At 35.0% G+C, this 24,517-nt stretch overlaps 1 protein-coding gene across 1 annotated transcript in view; it reads right to left on the reverse strand.

Moving 5' to 3' along the window:
* Positions 1-21,903, reverse strand: part of ssbp2a (single stranded DNA binding protein 2a) — a 40,391-nt gene extending 18,488 nt beyond the window's left edge. Inside the window, exons 1-4 of the mRNA XM_073839413.1 lie at positions 21,734-21,903; positions 9,312-9,384; positions 4,102-4,163; positions 485-569 (exon numbers count right to left, since the gene is read on the reverse strand). Coding sequence (XP_073695514.1) covers positions 485-569; positions 4,102-4,163; positions 9,312-9,384; positions 21,734-21,786 — 273 coding nt within the window. The 5' untranslated portion in view covers positions 21,787-21,903. The remainder of the gene's footprint in view (positions 1-484; positions 570-4,101; positions 4,164-9,311; positions 9,385-21,733) is intronic.
* Positions 21,904-24,517: the final 2,614 nt, after the last annotated feature.

The raw sequence follows: 24,517 nt of genomic DNA on the forward strand, positions 1-24,517 counted from the left end.
ACAAGCCTTTAATCCAATCACACTCTGTCGCTCATTCCATATGCTTCCCTACTGCTCTCTCTCTCATATACTTCTTTCTCTCCCTCTTTTTAAACTCAGAATAGGTCAAGGTGTCCTCCTCCCTCTAGCCAAGATGACCGCAAATGTATGACATCATTGCTAATGCCTCCAGCACGGACCACCAATTTATCATCCTTCCCGCTTTCCATTCCCCTCCTGCTCACCTTACCTCTCCTTCTATGAGCTGTACACTCACTCACAATTATCCTGCAAGGTTTCTCCAGAGACCAGCTGCAACTGCTGTTCTACAGGTCAGTGGTTTCACACTGGTTTTGTTTATAGTACAAAACACTGAAATGTGTTGACTGGTTTATCAGTGGAATTATTAAATGTCTCCTTAATTTCTTTTTTTAAAATTCGGTTCATGCTTTCAGCAGCCAATAAAAAACATGGTTACTGCATCACTGCACATATTTATACTCACATAGTCATGAAAAGCTTTGGCTTCACTTGAGTGCTCACATGTTTCTCTCCTCTCAGGAGCAGCACAGTAGAGATCCCAGAAAACACTGCAATAAAAAGATGTACAATATAATATAAAAGGACTGTTACTGCAGTCTGAGAATGAATGACTATCCTCAGTTAATTAAAGCCCTGTTTGGATGGGATTAGTTTTCCCCGAGGAAATGCTTGTTTCATAAATGCATTTTGAGATTTTTATACCGTCAGAATCAAATATGTCTGTTTTTGCATCTGTAAAAATTACAGAGCATCTAATATTCAGAGTAACTTGGGGTTCCTCTGGTTTTTTTTTTTATTTACTTTTAATTAGCAAGAATGCATTATATTGATAGTAAAGGTATTTATAATGTTTAAAAAAATCTATTTCAAATAAATGCTGTCCTTTTGAACTTTCTATTAACCAAAGAATCCTGAAAAAGTATATTATTATATTATATTATATAAAACAGTTTAATTTATAAAAAAAAATTGCATCTACGTTTTCGGACATGAGAGCTCCGGATCGTCAGCAGACGTTCTGTACTCATGAACCCACCTGAGAGCGCCTTACCTCGGCCAGATCTTCTGGAATTTACTACTAACTCTGGTGTCTCTATAGTGGTTAGACATGAGATATAATCTGTTATAGGTAAATCTAACGGGCAGTCTTTGGTCTCATTAAACTATTATTTGTTCCAGAGCAAATAGTTTTGGCACACATCTCATCATTCAATGCTGTACATCAGAGCACTGTCTTTGTACATTTGTCTGAATTGCCTAGCAACTTTTATGACAGTTGTTGTTGTTTATTAAACATTATCATTATTATTATTATTATTATTATTATTATTTTTAGAAATAATAGTAGTATTTAAAAATGTGTCGTATTGAGAAGTGATGATTTTAGGTACATTGTTCCTCCGTTAGATGGTGACGAGATTGTTTATGAGTGAGTCAGCAGTAAAGACTTTTAAACACCTTAGAAACTGAAGATATTTTCAGTTTCAACAACAGCTTGACGCAGCTAACAAATTCACTGAGCGGCAAAATTAACAGATTGAATTCACCCTTAACAGATGAAAGGATATTACCTTTACGACAAAGATAACGCTTTCCTCAGCAGACATTCAAACTAATGTTTCATCATGAATATGAAGAATGAATGCTGTATCAGATGCAGGTAATCATGATCGCTCAGTCCATCTCTCTCTCATAAAACTCTACATAATACAGTGATACAATAAGTTTTCAATAAAGCAACTCAACGTTCATTTGTTACTAGTTCTAAAGTGACATTTTGGAATTAGTAACGGAGGCTTGGACTTGCTGTTAAACTGTCAAACTGAGATTTGAATCCGTGGCAGAAGGAAGTAGACTCCATTGTTGTTTCTTATGTATTTACTTGTGTCGTCAAACCAAATCACAGCAGTGCTGATATACAGCCATATCTCATGTCTACTCGTGTGATATTGCTCATATATTATATTATATTATATTATATTATATTATATTATATTATTAGTTTTGTTTATTTCCTTAAGGGGAGACACTGCAGGCAAAAACACAGTTTTGAAATTTTGGGCTTTTTGGTGTTTCATAAAGTGTTTTTTTTAGACTAGTGGAAAGAAAACCCCCAAAAGACACTTTAAGTGCTTCTTTTATAGCACTTTATCTATTTGTGTCAATAGATTTCAATTACAATACACAATTTTAAAGGCCGTTTTCTCAAAATGATTTTTTTTTTCCTACACTGAGCCATAAATCTTCACTTCAGTAACACTTACACACACCAAACTTTACATTTTTATTCGTGTCTATCTCTAGGTTTGAGATATCCAAAATCCCCTCTGTAAAAACATTTGACTCTAATACGTCAAAAAAATTAAACAAGAATTTTGAAACTGTTTAGATTTTTGTACTAAAAATGTATGCAAATTAGCGCATTTTTCAAGAAATAATGCCTAATTTACATATTTAAGCCTAACATTTTAGAAAACTTGTAATACAAAAAATGTTTGCAATTATCAATGTAATCAATTAACTGGGTAAGTAAGGTGATAACTATTAGTTAATTTTACCCTATTCACCTGCAGTGTCTTGCCTTAAATTTTACATTGGACATATCCATACAACATGATCTTCCATAATGCCCATATACAGAGTATTAAAGGGGTTCTATTTTCCATTTTTAACTAATATTTTTTTCAGTTGCATCAAAAATATGTTCATTTGTGACCCTGGACCACAAAACCAGTTAAATAAACCAGTTAAGGTTAAATTTTACAAAACTGAGATATATACATCACATGAAAGCTCAATAAATAAGCTTTCTATTGATATATGGTTTGTTAGGATAGGACAATATTTGGCTGAGATACATCTATTTGAAAATCTGGAATCTGAGGGTGCAAAAAAAAAAATCAAAATACTGAGAAAATCACCTTTAAAGTTGTCCAAATTAAGTTCTTAACAATGCATATTACTAATCAAAAATTACATTTTGATATGTTTATAGAATTTAACAAAAAATCTTCATGATCTTTACTTAATTTCCTAATGATTTTTGGCATAAAAGAAAAATTAATAATTTTGACCCATACTATGTATTTTTGGCTATTGCTACAAATATAGCCCAGCGACTTAAGACTGGTTTTGTGGTCCAAGGTCACATTTGTGTTCCAAAGATGAACGAAGGTCTTACTGGTTTGGAATGACATGAGAGTAATTAATGACAGATTTTTTTTTCTTTTGGGTGAACTATCCCTTTAACATTTTCAACTTAATTTAGTGCTGACTCACGTTCAGCTGACTTTTGTTGCTGTTTGTGCATGAAAAAGATCTGCAGAGATACGGACCACAAAGTCCATTCTAAAAGGAGTTTTTCTCTATCTCTGTTTCTGAACTCCCTCAAATGCCTCAATTATAGTCCTGAGTTCTCTTCTGGGAATGTATACGTCACAGTATCCCACATTTAAATAATTCCCCCTCCAAGCCATAAGAAAAGAAAAATCAGGGGGCAAGGTCTGGTTGAGTTGTGCTAGTGGTGTGTTGTCGCCATGTCCTAAAGGTGCCTATTCACAGATCTAATATACTGATACGCATTCAGCTTTTAATATTCACAGACATAACCGCCTGTGTTCAAGTGAACTGTGTTTTTGACACAATAACCAAAGAGATGACGATAACCAAAAACAAAAAGATGTTTTGTTTGTTGTTGCCATAGTGACCTGGGCAGGAACAGTGAAGGCTTCACCCACTTGCCAGAAATCAGCTGCTCATTTGCAGGATCCTTTGGAAACTAATGTTATTTTTAGTCCAGTTATCCTGTATTGCTCTTCTCTCCTTTTCATCTCACAGTAGGCGGAGCCAAATATGCAATAATGCAGAAGTAGGCGGGCTTTCGTTGTGCTTAGTTTCAATAAAAGCAGTTTTTGGACTAACAACGATCTCAAAAAGATTAAGGAAATTTTGAAGGAAAATTCATGACCCCAATAACTAATCATTCCTATCTTAATAATTAGAACTCAAACATTTTTAGCTCCCTAATCCCAAACAAATAGTGCAAAAGAAATGTTTGCATTTTCAAGCATAGTTTCTTACCACCACCACGAGTGCAAGAACCCAGGCGGCTCTCCTAGTGTTATGTTCTTCTCCCATCGGATCTGCCAAGTTAAACAGAGAACAAAGAAAGAGTTATAAAGATTCAGTGACAAGTCGACCTGTGCTCCCTTTGTGATTTAAACATAATTAAGGGCAAATTCTGCCATGGAGAGCTGAACTTTGAGTCAAACACGGTGCCTAGAATAAATCTGAGAGATAAAAATGTTACTTGGCATCTGTTTGAAACAGTGTGACTCAGTCTATGACTACATTAATAAAAAATCAGTTAATCAATTGACACTTCACTAAGCTCTGCTTGGAGTATGCCGTTGAAAGTATTTATAGATTATATGGCAACCCTAAAAATAAAAAAACAGATACAAAGTTATAATTAAAATTTATTTGGAGTATTTCTTTATTGCAAAATACACATCTCTTAATATTAAATGTGTTTTAATTAGGGATGTCAGTCAATTAAAATTTGTAATCTAATTAATTACATGATGTGTCAATTAATTAACATAATTAATTGCAAATTACATTTGGTGAAAAAACTATAATAAAAACTAAAAAATAATTTAAAGCTATTATTGTGTCAAATGAGAAAGTACTAAGTTGACATTACAAACAGTAGCTTTTTTTTATTCAACATAAAATTTATTACACATAAACATTTAGGCTACAATGGCCGAGCACAAACTATGGAACATAAAAGAAGATAATTTGAGAAACATTTTTTTCGTTCATGAAATGGAGGTCATTGGAAACCAAAACAGATTTGTTACGAGCAGTCTTCAAAATACCTTCTTTCATGTTGCACAAAAGAAAAGTCATTCAGGTTTGAGTAAATGATGACATTGAATTTTTTGGGTGAACTATCCCTTTAAAATCTTTTAAATCTCTAAAATTTTACATTTTTGCTCCAATATCTTGAATTGTAGAGCATAACTGCATTTATGGACTTGTTGCCCTGCATCATATTTGTCAGCAGTCAACTGTGAAATGTAAGATGACGCACAGGTCTGGGGGCGGGGCCAGTGCGTTAACTGCGTAAAAATATTTTAATCGCGTTATTTTTTTATAACTAATTAATTAAGTTAATGTGTTAAACTGACAGCCTTAGTTTTAATATTACTGTTTATAAGGGTTGTTTGATCTCTGTATAATATCAGTCTTTAAATGCAAGACATTTAAAGTGTACCTGAAGTAGGCCTATACTTGCAATAGTACCACTTTAACACAATCAAATATACTTCAGTATATCTTTAGTTGGACTTCATCACTACTTCTGGACAATTAAATTGCATTAGGCACAAAATTAGTTGTTCCAATTTAGGCTACAAGGTATTTTTATTAAGCACATAAATATGTACATGTATTCGCTGTATACTTAGCACAAAATAAATGTATTTCAAATACATTTTAGTATAAATTTTTTCACTATAGGGAAGAAACTATCGATTTTAACAAACAGATATCACTATACTTTCCACAGATGATTAGTCACAGCATATTAAGACGATTGTTTTTATTACAATGTTTTATTATTTTATGTTTATATGTGTAAATGAGGCATTGTTTGATTAAATATGCGATAATTTCCATAAATTCTCCAGAACAGCAATTTGAAAACTGGTTAAAGTTATTAAATTATTGTTTCATTTTGTTGACATATTAAAGTTTTTTTTTTTACAGAGGGGAATTTGGAAATCTGTTTTAATCACGCCATACCTCAGAAATTACTGTCAAAGGGCAGAAAAAAAAATCAATCAAAAAAATAATTTGAAGCAAAATAACCCAAAATCTCAAAATTTACCAGTAAATGAAAAAAAAACAGTGTTTTTTTTTTCTGTAGTGTCATGCTTTAAAGGGAATTCTGGGTATTGAGACTTGTATAACTGAAAATAGCATAAATAATGTCTCTTACTGAAAATATGTAGTAGAAAACCCATGAAAAATGTACATTATTTTGAAAATCTACTTCGTTATATGCATATTTTGGTCTATGGGGGCCGCCATTATTTTGATTTTAAAACAGTTGCACTTGGTGAGCTACTGGCGCTACCTGTTGCTATTTCTACCGCAACACAACTCTGATACAATGACCACAGTTGCTGAAAGGGTCTGAAAATGCATGGGTGGCGATGGATATAGCCAAAGTCCCTTTAAGGCAAGTCATGTCACTCGGCGGCCATCTTTGAAACGCTACTTGGGCAGGCAAGTGCAGCTACTATCTCTTTGAATGGGGAAACATGAAATTCTCCAAAACTGTTCACCAAGCTTACGATTAAATGTCAGATTTTAAATCTCCAAAGAAATCCAACAAGAACGGCCTCATAAATATGGTTCCTTGTGCTCCAACTGCTTAAAAAAAACGCTTATTTTTCCGGCTAAATAAGCCAGTGCGCATGCGCAGTACTGAGCGCACATCTTATAGCGTTGATTGTTTCTATAGCAACCAGGACTTCCAACGGCAGCTGCAGTGACGCGCTGACTTTACTAATCAACGATTGGCCCTTTCACCAAGAAGGCGGGGCTTCGCGGCCATAATGAACGTTGCATTTTTCCCAATTCAGAACTATACGAGTGACATGTCTTGGGTATTCTATAGTCTTTGATATAGCATAGGCTTAGACCAAATGCTGTACCAATGATTTTCCATACAAAGTGTCTAAACGCACCTGGATATTGCGTGAAATTCAACCTAAAAACTCCTTCAATGGCTGCGACGTCATGACAAGTGTCGACATGTTTACATCGTTCGTAAGCTCTTTTAGTATCTGTGGTCAACTAAAAGCCTTAAAGGGTTACCCAAAATGAAAATTTTGTCATTAATAACTTTCCCCGTGTCGTTCCAAACCCATAAAAGCTTTGTTCGTCTTTGGAACACAACTTAAGATATTTTGGAAAAAAAAAAATATCTGTCCATTGACTGCCAGGTAAACACCACTGTCAAGGACCAGAAAATTATAAAAGACATCGTCAAAATAGTTCATCTGCCATCAGTGGTTCAACCATAATTGTACAAAGCTACGAGAATACTTTTTGGGCTGAAGTGGAGAGAACAAAGACGCGGGTCTTTAGAAAGTTTTATTTGCTCACATGCATCTTCCCATTCTTTTCTCCTCTTCTTATCACTAGAAAAGCAGTGAAGACTTATATCACTTCTCTTGTTGCCCTTTGAATAAAAAATACAACCAAACGCCGCACAATGTGGCATCATATGAGTATTTTATTTTTTAAGTTGCCTATTCCAAGTTGTGTTGCCGTAAAAATAGCTATAGATAGTGACAGTAGCTCACCAAGTGCAACCGTTTTACGTAATCAAAATAATGGCGTTCCCCCATAGTCTGAAATAAGTATAAAACGATGTGGATTTTTAAAATGGATGAATGAATGAATGATGCATTTGTATAGCGCTTTCATTGTGTATTTCCGTACACCCAAAGCGCTTTACAATCATATGGGGATCTCTCCTCAACCACCACCAGTATGCGGCATCCACTTGGATGATGCGTCGGCAGCCACAGTACAACAGCGCCAGTGCGCTCACCACACACCAGCTACAGGTGGAGAGGATAGAGTGATATAGCCAATTTTAATGAAAGGGAATTATTAGGAGGCCATGATTGACTAGGGCCAGTAGAGGGAATTTGGCCAGGACACCAGGGTTACACCCCTACTCTTTACGAGAAATGCCATGTGATTTTTTGTGACCACAGAGAGTCAGGACCTCGGTTTAACGTCTCATCCGAAGGACGGTGCTTTTTTACAATACAGGGTCCCCATCACTATACTGGGGCATTAGGACCCACATAGACCACAGGGTGAGCACCCCCTGCTGGCCTCACTAACACCTCTTCCAACAGCAACCTAGTTTTCCCAGGAGGTCTCCTATCCAGGTACTGACCAGGCTCAGCCCTGCTTAGCTTCAGTGAGCAACCGATCTTGGGCTGCAGGGTGATATGGCTGTGGCGCAAAATAATGTACTTTTTCATAGGTTTTCTACTACATATTTTAGTAAGAAACAGCAGTTATGTTATATTAAGCCATATAAGTCTTAATACCCAGGGATAAGAAGAGGCTTATTAGCAACATTTTATTATAGTGTTGGATCATTTCAAAACACACACAAAATCCACAGATTTAGAAATAGAGCAAACACTTCTCTGATAATATTTTGGATAGCAACAGTTGCTAAGGTAGGATTGGTCAGTGATAGGCTGTGCTTAGTGAAGGTCAGTTATCACTAAAGCTTCTGCACACCCTTCTCCTTTGTCATCCTCAACTCTTCATCAAAAGACTAAACAGGAACAGAAAACACCATCAATCTCGATGAGATCATCAGTTTCAGTCACTGGCCATGTGAGATGGGTTTACCGACATTAAAGCGCTGACGACAGCCGCCATAAACAACACGGGTGTGCCCAACATTATCTCAATACATTGCCGCGAGAGCCACGGCTATTTTTGGGTACAAGTCCAGCGTGAACTGGTTACATGAGCAGGGTGGCAAAAGACAGGAGTCGCAAAGGAAACCGGCCACAATGGACGGGGCGGCTGGCTTAGTCACAGAGGCTGGTCTGAGTCACGACAGCAGCGTCTGGCTTGTTGATGTTCGCGTCTGAGTGGTGGGCCAGCCTTTGTGTTTTCACCTCTGCAGTTGTGCCAGTCTCTTTCGCTGCCTTTTGTTCTGTTCCAGTATTTATCTGATCTTATTCCTCTGTCATTCGCAAATATTTACTTGACTCAGAGCTACAGCACTCATCTGCATCTGCATTTACTTTTACTGTTCAGTTGTCTCTTGTCAGTGATCATGTCATTAGCAAGCGAGCTGTCGTGGACACAGATATAAACATCTCTTTCCCAAACACAGCTTGAGAGGATGACAAGTCATTAACGTTGAGTGTCTATGATACAGACCTTTTAGAAGAGAGTTAAAAGACTGCTTGCTGTCTGATGAATCTTGGCTGCAGTGCAAACAAGCCTCAGATTGTCTATTCTGTGTATTGGGTCATCTAAAGTCTTTCACAACCAGCTATTTCTAACTAAAAATTCTTATTGAAGATAAACCATGTTCAGTTACAAAGCAGAGCAAGTGAACCCTTTCCGTGTTAATAATCTTACAGACCCCTGCTGTATCTCCATGAGACAGTGCCATTAAACAGAAACAGTTTGCCTAGTTTCTCGTGCCAGCGTGGTTCACCTACCTCCGACAGGAAGGTCTGTGCTGATTTCTGAGCTCCCACATGTAGCAGATATTCGTACACATACAGAGCTAACCTGCAGAGACAGAAAGTTAAGAAGACTTTAAGGAAACGTTCTTTATATTATCATTTCTTATATACAGTACTTTGCGAAAGTATTCATACCCCTTCATTTTTTCACATTTTGTTGTTGTTGCTGCTTTATGCTAAACTTTTTTAAATTACTTTTTCCCCACATCAATCTACACATCATGCACAATAATGGCAAAGCAAAAAACTGTTTTTTAACATCATTGCAAATTTATTACAAATAAAAAATTTAAATAATTCAATTGCATAAGTAAATATACCCTTATCTGGGACAGTTGAAATTTAGCTCAGGAGCATTCATATAGCTTGTAGATGTTTGTGTGGAGTTAACCTGTGGCAAATTCCATTGAATGAGTATGATTTGGTAAGTCACACACATCTTAATAAAAGGTCTAAGCTGAAAATGCATATCAGAGCAAAAACCAAGCCTGAGGTAAAAAAAAAAAATTATGTAGAGCACAGACTGTATCAAGCCCCAGATATGGGGAGAATTTCAGAAAAAAACTGAGGTTTGAATACTTTCGCAAGGCACTGTATGAGATTTGCGTGATACAGCAGAGAGAAAGATTTTCAATGAATAATGACTTGAATTTGAATTTGTTCCTCAAAGCTATCATATGGCTTTAGAAGAATAGTCATAAGGATTCATGGTGCTTTATAGTGCTTTTTGTCAATTTTAGCCCCAGTCACCATTCACTTTCATTATATGCGAATAACAACAATGTGAACATCCTCACACAAGATGGAACATCTTGATTTTTTTGAAGATCACTTTAATTGAACCCATATCTTTATGGTCTAGCTGCGTATCCTCTCATATGGTTAAGGAACACATATGAGTCCCGGTTTGGAGATCATTATCAAGACAAACATCAGGTTCACTGAGAGTTACATTTTTCTCAATTTTTCTAATTTATAGTCTGACATAGACAGACTATATTCAATAGTTCCATATCTCTGCCCTTATCTTAGATCTTTTTTATATTCTGGTAAAAATTCCTTGTAATAAAGCACATGTTTTTTGAGCATCCTCTATGAATGTATCCTCTATGAACCTGAGTCAGCACAGTCCAGCAGCATCCTATTAAATTTGATCATTTCAGACACAGTCAAATTTAATTACGCTTCAAATGCAGACAATATATTCACTCTCCTGCTTGTTTCTGCAGACACAACACGTGATGCAACAACCTCCAAATGTTCAGAGAATGCGTATACAATCACAAAAAACAAAATATATGAACAACATTCACCACAATGTAGAAGATAGTGTTTGTGCAAGAGAAGAAAGTTCTGAAGTGGAACAATGACAGAAGAGTTCAGGAACATTGGCAAACCAAGATCAAACACAAGTGAGTTTGATGGAGGAGATCTGGAGGTTGAAGTAATGGAAGGGGGTCCTGAGCTCCTGAGAATCAATCCTCCTGAGATTGTCTGCAAACTTTCATATTCTAATGACAAAGAATAGAGACGGAGAGACCAGAAACTTTCCAGCTGTGCTCCCTTTTTCTACAAATGAGCAAAATCCAAATTTTTCTGACTAGAACGGAAAATAAACCAGGTTTCAAGAGTCTAAGATTAAAAGATATCATGCCTAGGCATACTTGTGACAGCTTTAGGATGAACTCGATTTTTACATTTCCTGCTATAGGGTGTTATGGATGATTGTCAGGGTACTGCTATTGGTTGCTAGGGTGTTCTGGGTGGTGGCAAAGTAGTTGCTTACTGGTCATAGCCAAAAAGGCCTCTTCCCCCAAACTCTATTGAATTTTTTTTTTACTTCTTTTATCATCTGCCACTCCTCAACAAGCCACACAATTTGATTTATTATTCATGTATAGTGCGAATGAGATACATGATGAAGTTTAATTTCAGTATGGACAGTAATAATGATGCCTGCTTTAGCAAAAACCATTAATTAATGGAATATAAGATTAAGAAATACAACAACCAACAAACATTTAAAACAGTAAAAAAAAATACAATATATGTCAAATAAAAAAAATACAAATAACCAATGAACCAATTATGTAAATGTAAGATATTTTACATAAAAGACATTTATATATAGTCAACAAGAGAAAATAATTTTTGAATTTATAAAAATTACCCAATTCCAAAGTTACATACACTTGATTCTTAATACTGTGTTGTTACCTGAATGATCCACAACTGCTTTTTTTTTTTTGGTTTAGTGATAGTTGTTTATGAGTCCCTTGTTTATCCTGAACAGTTCAACTGCCTGCTGTTCTTCAGAAAAATCCTTCAGGTCCCACAAATTATTATTATTATTTTTTTTTTTTCAGCATTTTCACACTGAGGACAACTGAGGGACTCATATGCAACTATTATAGAATGTTCAAATGCTCACTGATGCTCCAGAAGGAAACACAATGAATTAAGAGCCAGGGGGTGAAAACTTTTTGAATTTTCATATCAGGGTAAATTTAACTTATTTTGTCTTCTGTGAAACAAGTAAGTATCTTCTGTAGCTTCTGAAGGGCAGTCCTAAATGAAAGAAATATGACATTTAGACAAAATAAGAAAAATCTTCATTCTGTTCAAAAGTTTTCACCCCCAGCTTTCACCCTAATGCGTTGTTTTTTCTTCAGGAGCATCAGTGACTGTTTGAACCTTCTATAATAGTTGCATATGAGTCCCTCAGTTGTCCTTAGTGTGAAAAGATACATCTCAAAATCATACAGCCTTTGTTGAAAAGGGTTCAAATACACAAAAATGCTGAAAACCAAAGAATCTGTGGGACCTAAAGGACTTATCTGAAGAACAGCGGGCAGTTTAACTGTTCAGAACAAACAAGGGACTCATGAACAACTAAACCCCCAAAAAACACAGATGTGGATCATTCAGGTAACAACACAGAATTAAGAATCAATTTTTATAAATTCAACTATTATTTTCTCTTGTGGAATATATATTTAAATGTCTTTTATGTCAAATATCTTATTCAGGTCAGTACTAAATAAAAAAAAATAAAATGCATTTTGGTCAAATAATTAACATTTTGCAGATTCTGAAAGGTGTATGTAAACTTTTGACTTAAAAAAAAAAACGTTAAAAAAGCTGGTTGTCTAGTCTTAACTGGTTTAAGCTGAACATAGCTGGTTTAAGCTTGGTTGCTCTCTTAGCAGGTTTCCCAGCTTGTTCAGCTGACCATCTAAAAAGTGGCCAAAACCAAGGATTTCAGAAGGAAGTTGTTAAGCTTTGCTATAGCGATAGATGGCTTAAATACACCATAAGCCCTGCATAAGAGTTCTGAACCCTTCAATAAAAGGATTTTCATTGGTTTAGTCTGGTTTTGCGAAAATTGTAAGCCGGAATAGTTAGAAAAGATAAAGCACACTATCGAGTCAGTCTAAAAGTCTGAACCCAGTTTTAGCTTTAAAGCTCTATGATTAGTTATTGTTTAAATTTTTGCTCAGAAGAAGAAGAAGCTTAAATGCTTATATAGTAGATTAGTATGTTGGCTTTCTCAAGCCAGCTTAATAATTAATGAGCAAGTTTAATTCTGTTTAAGACTGTTTTCAGTAGCTAATTATGGACCATTGATCACAACGTTAAATAAACACACATACAGTACATAATACTGAATAAATACTTTTGACAGCTATCTGCACTTATTTTGTGCAATAAAATGACCAGGTAAATCAAGTAAAATTATCTCATAATTGTTTACTACAGCTCAGGATACTAGATATACAATCAATATGAGAAATAGTATAAGGAGATAATAATGACAGAACAGAAGAGAGGCGAGATGAGCACATAGTCTCAGAGCGTGTCGTTAACCTCATGCTGCGCCCTCATCCCATCAACACAGCGCTCTTCCCTGCTCTGCAGATGAACTGACAACATTCTCATTGGCTGCCTTACACCCGCTAGTTGCAAACAGACTCATTTCCCAAGAGACATTAGAGAGCGGGGAGTAATGGAGTTTGAGGGTGATCCTGTCTGTCTGTGTGTGTGTACTTGTATATTTGGGACAAATATGTCTATGGGTATCTCTTTGACACATTAGGTGCAGTGAAAGAGAACAGAGAATGAACACAGAAAGACAAATATAGAGATGGGTAGAAGAGGAGAGACAGGAAAGCAGGAGCTCATAAATGATTAATGATGAGAGCTGAAAAGGAGGAAGGAGAGTGACATGAGGACAACAGAGAAAAAAGATTGCAACCATGATTTGCAAAATAGCTGACAGATTGCAAAAATTAGCTTTTAGTCAACAAAACAGTGTGCATGAGCCTTTTATGTGTGAACAATAGACAGGAATGCAAGGACACATATTTATGAGATATAAGATATAATACATTACATACACAAACACTACCATCCTCAAAATTTTTGAGTCAGTAACATTTTTAAATGTTTTTGAAAGAAGACTCTTATGCTCACCAAGGATGCATCTGATCAAAAACACAGTAAAAACAGCTATGTTTTTTAAAGCAACTGTTCATATTTGAGTATATTTTAAAATGTAATTTATTTCTGTGATGCAAAGCTGAAATTTCAGAAGCCATTACTTATGATCCTTCAGAAATCAAGCTAATATGCAGATTAGTTATTCAAGAAACATTTACTATTATTGTTAATAAGAATACATTTTCTTCAGGATTCTTTGGTAAAAAGAAAGATAAACTTTTTTTTTCAAACAGATGTTCTTTGTAACAATCTAAAGCTTTTACTGTCACTTTTGATCTATTTAATGCATCCACGCATTCTTATTAGATGCGTGTAAATATATAGAAGAGTTATTTGTAAGCAAATTGTGGTCATGGCAGAGAAATTGTTTTTTTTTGTTTTTTTGTTCAGTGATAGTTGTTCATGAGTCCCTTGTTTCTCCTAAACAGTTAAATTGCCTGCTGTTCTTCAGACAAATACTTCAGGTCCCACAAATTCTTTGTTTTTTTAGCATTTTCTTGTCTAATTAAACCCATTCCAATAATGACTGTATCATTCTGAGATCCACCTTTTCACAATGAGGACAACTGAGGGACTCATATGCAACTACTACAGAAGGTTCAAACGCTCACTGATGCTTTAGAAGGAAAAACGATGCAATAAGAGCCAGGGGTGTAACCTTTTGAACAAAATGAAGATGTGTACATTAGAGGGCTGCATTGGGATTGGGACCCAACCCAAATCTCGCGGGAGCAGGCAGTTTGAACTTTGCTGCGGGTGGGAATGGACGGCTAAAAAAAAACAACACTGCAGGATCGGGAGGTAGCCTAGCGACATGAATACAGAATACCTGTGACATCTGGCTTTAGTTAATAATTGCAAAACTGCTGTTTTCGTGTAGTTTATCATTGTATTTTTTGCAAAGCAGTCTATTTTTATGTGCTGTGTGATGGTGCAACGTTTTTGATAAAAACGAAATTATATTCGAATGTATTGTGTGTTTTGTCTTTCTGTGTTCTCATAGGCTAGCTGCTTTCAGACATGCTTTCTGTACATTTACACCAGGACCAATCAAGCCTACGGAATACTTCAATAGCCAAAATCAAAGTACTTGAAGTCTAAAGAAACGCGCGGTAGCCTAAGCGTTAGATGTCCCCGATAGGGGCTATTCATCTTCCCAACCAGTGCGTCAGAATACATACAGGCCAGGGAAAGAAACAAACATGAATCTCTTTAATAATAGCAATACAAATAAGTTTTTTTTCCTGCGGGACGGGAGAAGACACAAAATCAATGCATCTCTATTATCGTGCGGGAATAAATTCTCAGAGTTTTGCGGGTGTGGGCGGGAGTGGACATACATATTGCGGGAGCGGGCGGTAATGGTCAGAAATTCAGCGGGCACAGGATGAAGAAAACAGTCTCTAGGGCTCTAGTGTACATTATTTCTCATTTTGCCTAATTATCGTATATATATATTAGGGCTGGGCAATTTGGCTTAGAATCAAAATCTTGATTAATTGAACATTTTAACCCGATTACGATTAATGAACGATTATTTTATTTATTAATAAAATTATATTTAATTATATTTATATAATATTTATTTTTTTGCCCTCATAGTTCACTGACAAGTTTTGTACAGTAAATATGCTCACATATTACAAGCGAGAGATTTTTGGATGAAGGGTGCATTACTTGATTTTAAAATAATTGAAGGAAACACACTATCTACGATCTATGATTATTAATTGAACATCAGTGTTGAACAACTGAAATTAAAGCAAGCATTGCTTAAAACGAAAAGTCACATTTTTCTTAAATTAGTGAAAATAAATAACTTGCACTATTGGAAACAAAATAAATAATTTTCAATGTTTTTCATATTAAAAGTAGAAAATAAGCAGTATCTCCTCTAAATAAAATTACCCTTGTATATCCTGTAAATACTTTTTACTGTATAAATACTGTTTAAGCTCTCCATCGACATGTCGGCGGAATAACGGAACGGAGCGCTTGTGTTTTTTAAAGGGAAAGTAATTGAAATAATCTTCCTGGAAAAATTTTAACGATTATAGGTTCTGAATGTCGATTTCGATTATTTTTCGATTAATCGCCCAGCCCTAATATATATATATATATATATATATATATATATATATATATATATATAGTTTTTTTTTTTTTTTTAGTACTGCCCTTCAGAAGCTACATGTTTCCCAGAGCACAAAATAAGTTAACTTTACCCTGATCTTCAAATTCAAAAAGTTTTCACCCCAATGTATTCTGAAGCATCAGTGACTGTTTGAACCTTCTATAATAGTTGCATATGAGTCCCTCAGTTGTCCTCAGTGTGAAAAGATGGATTTCAAAATTATACAGTCATTGTTAGAAAGAGTTCAAACACACAAAACTGCTGAAAAACCAAAGAATTTGTGGGACCTGAAGGATTTTTGTGGGCAGTTCAACTGTTCAGGACAAACAAGGGAATCACGTACAACTATCACTAAGCAAAAAAAAAAAACAGCTGTGAATCATTAAGGTAACAACACAGTGTATGTAAACTTTTTACCTCAACTGTATTTATTTATTTTTTTTTTTTTTTGTGTGTGTGCAAAAAACTTTATTAGCATTATAAGTAAATCTCAAGGAACATATTAAAATCTGTTTGGAAAGACACAATAAAAAAAAGTTCTTCCGCTTAGCCTTTGAATCAAAACAGGTGAAATGGAGCTATGAAAGAACAACAAAACTATTTTAGAGGGGAAAAGGCCATCTAGGTAAGTCTAAGGAATGAAACTCATATCCTGTGTGGACAGAACAATGCTACATTCCTCAGCCTACCAGGCCTAAGTTCTTCTTCTCTACTAGATCATTTGGAAGTGGTTTGCTTTCTTATTTATCAAAAAGTGTCAATAAAACTGAACATAAAATAATTTTACACAAACAAAGCCAATGTGAACAAAATAAGCACCTGTGTTTAATGTCTAATGGTATTAAAGATATAAAAATCAGTGCTTGACTTGAGCAGGCACATGAACACACAGAATGAAAACCAGGAGTTTAGGGTTTTGTCCAAAGCATGCTGCACAACACCTCGAGAAACAATGCCTTTCTCTACAACAACAGGAAATGCCAGCTTATCTCGCAGATGAAAGCGGGGAGAAAATGTGCTGCTCTTGAAAAGAACTTACAACATGCAAGCTTACCAGAAGCTCTTAGTTTAGTTTACAACTACACAAGAAACCAAGGTGACAATAATGGAGAAACCACTTAACTAAAGGACCATGCAGACTGTGTGTGTGTGTGTGTGTGTGTGTGTGTGTGTGTGTGTGTGTGTGTGTGATATGTGAAAAAAAGAAGGCTGTATAACACACAGGCTAAAGACAGAGAAAAAGACTCCTAGCCGGTTTCTAAGCCATGCCGTCACGCTTGCTTAACCTTGCAGTAGGGCCGGTGTGATGCCGCTTGCATATCAATGATGGAGAGAAATATCAGAGGCCAACCACTCTGCGGGAAAACTGTTCCAGCAGCAGGAACGACAACACCAGTCATTCACTTACATACTGAACACAACTGCAGAACAGAGAAACAACACTTTTCACGCCATTAGAAAATACAAAGGGAGCATATATTTGAAAATCACCGTTCTGGAAGTATATAGTAGAAGAATATAAAAGTATTTAGTGACAGAAAATGTTCAATTATATGTATGCAGGATTTAAAATTAACTTTTGGCCATACCTGCCAGTGGTCAGCAGGTTAAGATCATTTCATAAATGTTTCTTACCAGCTATGCAACTGTAAAAAAAAAAATGTTTTCCTGGTGCTCAAACTGTAAAAACATGGTGACAGCAAAGCCAAGGTCATGTGTTTGACTCCCACTAACAAAATGCTTAAATGCTATGTAATTTTCTTTGTTTTTTGCCTTATTTATATATTATATATTTTGGAATCTGTCACGAAAACCACTGTGGTGATTTTGTTTCATTATTTTGTTGGTAGCTCCAAGTGAGGAAAATTCGACATATGTGACCCTGGACCACAAAATCATATACATCATCTGAAAGCTGAATAATAAGCTTTCCACTGATGTATGGTTTGTTAGGATAAGACAATATTTGGCCGAGATACAACTATTTGAAAATCTAGAATCTGAGGATGCAAAAAATCTAAATACTGAGAAAAGTGCCTTTAAAGTTCTTAGCAATGCATATTACTAATCAAAAATTACATTTTGATATATTTGTGGTAAGACATTTGCAAAATATCTTCATGGAACAAGATCTTTACTTAATATCTTCTCCAACTCCCCCCGAGTTAATAAGTTGAGTTTTACTGTTTTGAAATCCATTCAGCCGTTCTCCTGTTCTGGCGATATCACTTTTAGCATAGCTTAGCATAGATCATTGAATCCTATTAGACCAATAGCATCACGTTCAAAAATAACCAATGAGTTTCGGTATTTGTCCTATTTAAAACTTGACTCTTCTGCAGTTATATCATGTACTAAGACCGGCGGAAAATGTAAAGATGCGATTTTGCTGCGTGATATTACTGCGCCTGCTTCGGCCATGTTACATTAGCAAACTTCCTTGACAATTAAGCCAGAGTGGGAGTGTAGTTCCTAATTTTATGGCCTAGAAAATCGCATCTTTACATTTTCCACCGGTCTCAGTACACAATATAACTGCAGAAGAGTCAAGTTTTGAACGTTTTCAATGATTTATGCTAAGCTATGCTAAAAGTGATTTTAACATGAGAATGGCTGAATGGATTTCAAAATGGTAAAAATCAACTTATTAACTCGGGGGGAGATGGAGAATTAGCCTATTTCCAAAAAAAGTGGAGTGTTCCTTTAATGCTTTTTGGCATAAAAGAAAAATGTATTGTTTTATCCCATATAATGTATTTTTAGCTACTGCTACAAATATACCGTGCTACTTAAGACTGGTTTTGTGGTCCAGGGTCAAATATGTTTCCACATGGAGTTCTGGAGAAGAAAAGGAACTTCAGGCATCCGAGATAAACATCCTATAGTACATTTTCCACTGAGCTAAAAGCTGTTAGAAGACATGTTGTGACAGATGTTTTCTTTACTAGAAGGTTTGCATGTCTTTGATTTGAATAGCTCCGATCACTTACACGAGCGAGGGTCAGATTTAAACCGTGTATTATGTTACGGTTCCTAATAAAGTTACATGCCAGCTGGCATTTTTTATTTACTCATCAAAGCCAAATTTTACTCACTTTTGGCATTCGGCAAATGTCCATTTGGTATCCATATATGTGCATACGCAGTGAAACCTTAAAACACACAGAGTTATTAAGAACAGCTACTTATTGCTACATACAGCATAATTTTAATCACCTTCCTGACTCTGATGAAGAAATGTGACTCCTCAAACTGAGATCGACCTACAAACCGTAGACTACAAAGTGAGCTTATCAATGTTCAGTGATCTTTACAACAGAAAAACAACTTCCAAGTTAAGAGGGTGCTTAAGATCGCTATTCAATATGCAAGGTTTGCTTTCTATGTTTCACATTTCTTTTTTAATTCAGCCTTTATCTAAATTTAAATAGAATAAAATAAAATTAAAGTTTATCAGACAAACAGAATAAATTGACATGGCTTGTAGATATTACTGACTTGCAAAAGACTGACATCTCTCACAATACAATACAACAAGGCCACATTCAACACATTATCTAACACCTTTAGTGCTATCTTTGACTATTTTGTTTGGAAATATTATTTCAGATACTTGTTGGTCCATGTCTTTGCAGAATAAAATATAGATTTCTAGAATACATATTTAGAATGTCTTCAACTCATGTGAATGAACATCATTTTAATGATACAGTCAAACCAAAAATTATTCCGACACCAGATATAATTTTTATATATTTTTTTACTAGTGGGTGCAGGACACTAGAGTTCATTTATGTAAGTGAGGATGGCAAAATAAAGTAAACTGTGACATATTATACCCAAAAATCTTCATACAGTGGACTAGTAAAACTGCAAAAAAAAAAATTGGGACCAAAAATTTGATTTGACATCTTTTCTATCAAAGTTATCTGACATTTTTAATATGAACTTGTTCTGACACAGTTTAACTCTTGAGTTCTTGTCATATTTTATTACCATTTTCTAAACTATAGCGAAACTATATAAACTGTGATAATGTGAGAAATTTTAAAGGGGTCTAATGTAGGTTTGAATGTATTTATCAAAAGTGCTGTTCAATTCTTTATGTGTAAAACTTTTTATTTAAAAAGTGCACATAAAATAAACCATACAGCTGAGATAAAAAATCTACAAAATGTTAATTTTTTTACCAAAATAAGAAGGAACATACAAAATGCATGCTATTGTTTATTTAGTACCGACCTGAATAAGATATTTCACATAAAATATGTTTACATATAGTCCACAAGAGAAAATAATAGCTAAATTTATAATAAAAAAAATTACCCTGTTCAAAATTTTACATCCCCTGATTCTTAATACTTTGTTGTTACCTGAATGGTCCACAGCTGTGTTTTTTTGTTTAATGATAGTTGTTCATAAGTCCCTTGTTTGTCCTGAACAGTTAAACTGCCTGCTGTTCTTCAGAAAAATCCTTAAGGTCCCACAAATTCTTTGGTTTTCCAGCATTTGTGTGTATTTGAACCCTTTCCAACAATGACTGTATGATTTTGAGATCCATCTTTTTACATTGAGGATAACTGAGGGACTCATATGCAACTATTACAGAAAAAAGAAAAAAAAACATGCATTAAGGTGAAAGCTGGGGGTGGAAACTTTTGAACAGAATAAAGATTTTTCTTACTTTGCCTAAATATCATATTTATTTTATTTAGTACTGCCCTTCAGAAGCTACAGAAGATACTTAATTGTTTCCCAGAAGACAAAATAAGTTAAATTTACCCCGATATGCAAATTCAAAAAGTTTTCAAAAAGTTGGCTCTTACTGAAGATCATAAATGGTAAATTTAACTTATTTTGTCTTCTGGAAAACATTTAACTATTTTATGTAGCCTATGAAGGGCAGTACTAAATGCAAAAATATTATATTTAGGCAAAATAAGAAAAATGTACACATCTCCATTCTGTTGAAAAGTTTCACCCCTGATTTTTAATGCGTGGTTTTTCTTTCTGGAGCATTAGGGAGTATTTGAACCTTCTGTACTGTGAACAATTTGTGATTTTATTAATGCATTAATAAATGACATTAAGATTATTAAATGCTGCAGAAGTACTGTTCATTCTTAGTTCGTGTTAACTAATGCAGTTACCTTGTTAAATAACTGGTCAAACCACCAAAAACAATATTTCTGTAGAAATTCATATAAATTTAAGTATAATTATGTTGAAAATAAAGTTGTCCGTACCATTCGTCAACTGAGAAATGCTTTGAGCATCCTTATGTTTAAAGCTTTAACGCTGGCACAGAACATCATGACACAATCCAGCTTGTTTTGTTTAGCGATCAGTAAAAATGTCTAAGACGAGGAAAATCAGCCAACAGACATTCAGATGCACAGCTGTAAAGGTCACTTAAAAGTAAAATCCACAAAACACTGAGTTACAAAGAGACAAGGAAGCAAACTGAGTTAATTACGTACTGTTTGTTAAAGAAAGATTCTGCCCTTGACTGCTCAAGAACGATGAAGCAAACTAAATTACTCTTGCTAATCATATAGTCTTCTGCATGACCGCACGATTCACTTAGTGATCTAATCATGTTTCTCATAACGCACAGAGCAGGTAACTTGAGAGGCGAAGTATACAGTAGTACATGCGCCACTTGCTGTCTTACATGTCTCCTCTGTCCAAATGTGTGTGTGTGCGACTGCAGATGTGATCGCGAGAATTCCTCCTCCACCTCCTGATCAATATAACTTACTTTTCTCGGGCTTGACTATCCGATGGCACGCTGTTCTTGCCTTTGGCGTACATGCTTGCACAGACGCGACTGTCACGCACCTGTCAACCCATCACAGCCTCTGTCGAAACAATCTCGTCACCATAGCGACTCAGTCAGCTCCTCACCATTGGATGGATCGCGGTGAACAGGCGCCCTCTCTCTACTCTCTCTCTCGATGACTGAGCAAAGAAACCTGGATGGCCACGCCCACTCAACACCTTTCGCTCTGACTAAGCCACGCCTTCCGTAATCCGGTGAATTCTTATAACACAAAACTTGGCATAAATGTGACTCTGGACTACAAAACCAGTCATAAGGGTGTTTTTTAAATTGAGATTCATATATTTTATTGAAAAATAAGTAAGTTTCCCATTGATGTATGGCTTGCTAGGATAGGGCAATATTTGGCCGAGATACAACTATTGAATATCTGGGAAAAGAGGATGCACAAAAAAATCTAAATATTAAGAAAATCGCCTTTAATGAAGTTCTTAGCCATTCATATTACTAAAAAAATAGACTTTGATATATTTACATTTGACATTTACAAAAAAAAAAAAAAACTCTTGAACATGATCTTCTTATTCCCATTTGGTTATTTTTTGGAAACCAAATGAGAACGTTCTAGGAACGTTCCCTGTAGGTTCTCTTTTTAATAACCAATGAAGAGCGTTCCCAGAACGTTCCCTGCAGGTTATATTTTGGTTTTTATTTTATAGCCTAAAAAGAACCTTTCCAGAACGTTCCCTGCAGGTTATTTTTAGGTTTTCTTTTTATAACCCACAGAGAACGTTCCCAGCAGGTTATTTTTAGATTTAATGTTTTAACCTACAAAAAACGTTCCCAGAACCTTCCCTGCAGTTAGGTTTTATTTTTATAACCTACAGAGAACGTTCCCAAAACGTTCCCTGCAGGTTATTTTTAGGTTTTATTTTTATAACCTACAGAGAACGTTCCCAAAACGTTCCCTGCAGGTTATTTTTAGGTTTTATTTTTATAACCTACAGAGAACGTTCCCAGCAGCTTATTTTTAGATTTAATTTTTTAACCTACAAAAAAACCATTCCCAGAACGTTCCCTGCAGGCTATTTTTAGGTTACTTTTAGAACGTTATTTTCAGAACGTTACGAGAACATTCCCGGAACATTCCCAGTAGGTTCCCAGAACGGTCCCCTAACCTAAAGGGAACGTTCTATTTACGTAATGAAAACTTTCCTGGCTAACCAATAGGGAACGTTCTGGTAACCAAAAGCTAACGTTCCTAGAACGTTCTGGGAACCAAAAATTGTTAGCTGGGTACTTAATATCCTAATGATGTTTGGCATAAAAGAAAAATCAATCATTTTGACCTGTACAACATATTTTTGGCTATTGCTACAAATATATAAGAATATTGACCAAGAAAGACTGGTTTTGTGGTCCAGGGTCACAAATATTGACCAAGAAACCTTATATGTCTTAATTTCTTATACTCTCAGAGACCTGTACCTGAGCAAGAGCAAGAATGCAGTCTGTACTGAGAAGAAAATCACAAGTGATTGCTTTTTAAACAGTTTCCCAGTAAACTTAAATGAAAAGATGTGGTGTGCCAGAAAATACAGACTGCAACAAACGACTTAACAGCACTAAGGATCATTAGGTGTGCTGTGAGTTTTAATTCCCTTCAGAGCATCTCATCTATAAACATCTTTAACAGATTATGAGTGTGTTGTTACTCAGTATAAAAAGTAGCTAATTAACGCAAGGTACATTAGTTGGTACACGTGTAGCGTGCTGCCATCTAGTGAACAATTCCAAAACAATCCACACTTAACCACTTCATTGATGTACAGACCAAGATTACTATGATGAACTACCAGTCAAAAGTTTTTGAACAATAATATTTTTGATGTTTTTAATGAAGTCTCTTCTGCTCACCAAGCCTGCATTTATTTGATCCAAAGAACAGTACAAACAGTCAAATTTAGAAATGTTTACTATTTAAAATGACTGTTTTCTGTTTGGATATATTTAAAAATATAATTTATTCTTGTGATTTAAAAGCTGAATTTTTAGGCATCATTACTCCAGTTTTCAGGTTCCTTTGATGAATAGAAAGTTCAGAAGAACAGCATTTATCTGAAATCGAAATCTTTTGTAACATTATAAATGTCTTTATCATTTATGATCAATTTAAAGCATCTTTGCTAAATAAAAATATTAATTTCTATAAGTTCTTTCCATCAAAAAATACTGAATCTTTAAAAGCTTTTTATTTCAGATAAATGCTGATCTTTTGATCTTTCTATTCATCAAAGAATCCTAAACAAAATGTACTCAGCCGTTTTAAATATTGATAATAATAATAATAATAATAATAATAAATCTTTCTTAAACAGCAAATCAGCATATTAGAATGATTTATAAACGATCAGGTAACACTGAAGACTGAAGTAATGATGCTGAAAATTTAGGGAACAGGAGCAGGAATAAATTACATTTTAAAATATATTCAAATAGAAAGCAGTTATTTTAAATAGCAAAAATATTACTGCAGAAGAGAATTCTTTAAAAAACATTAAAAATCTTACTGTTCAAAAACATTTGACTGGTAGTGTAGTTGTTTCTCTTTTTTTTCAAACAATGGTTTCAGAGTCACTAATACAATTGTTTAAGATTGAATCAATCACACGCACATGTTGAGGTTTTAAGGATCAACAATTATTATTAATTATTATTTTAAATTGCATCATAATACTGCTAATTACTATAAGCTTAGTGCGG

Source organism: Garra rufa, chromosome 5 (assembly GCF_049309525.1).
Source record: "Garra rufa chromosome 5, GarRuf1.0, whole genome shotgun sequence".
NCBI lineage: Eukaryota > Metazoa > Chordata > Actinopteri > Cypriniformes > Cyprinidae > Garra > Garra rufa.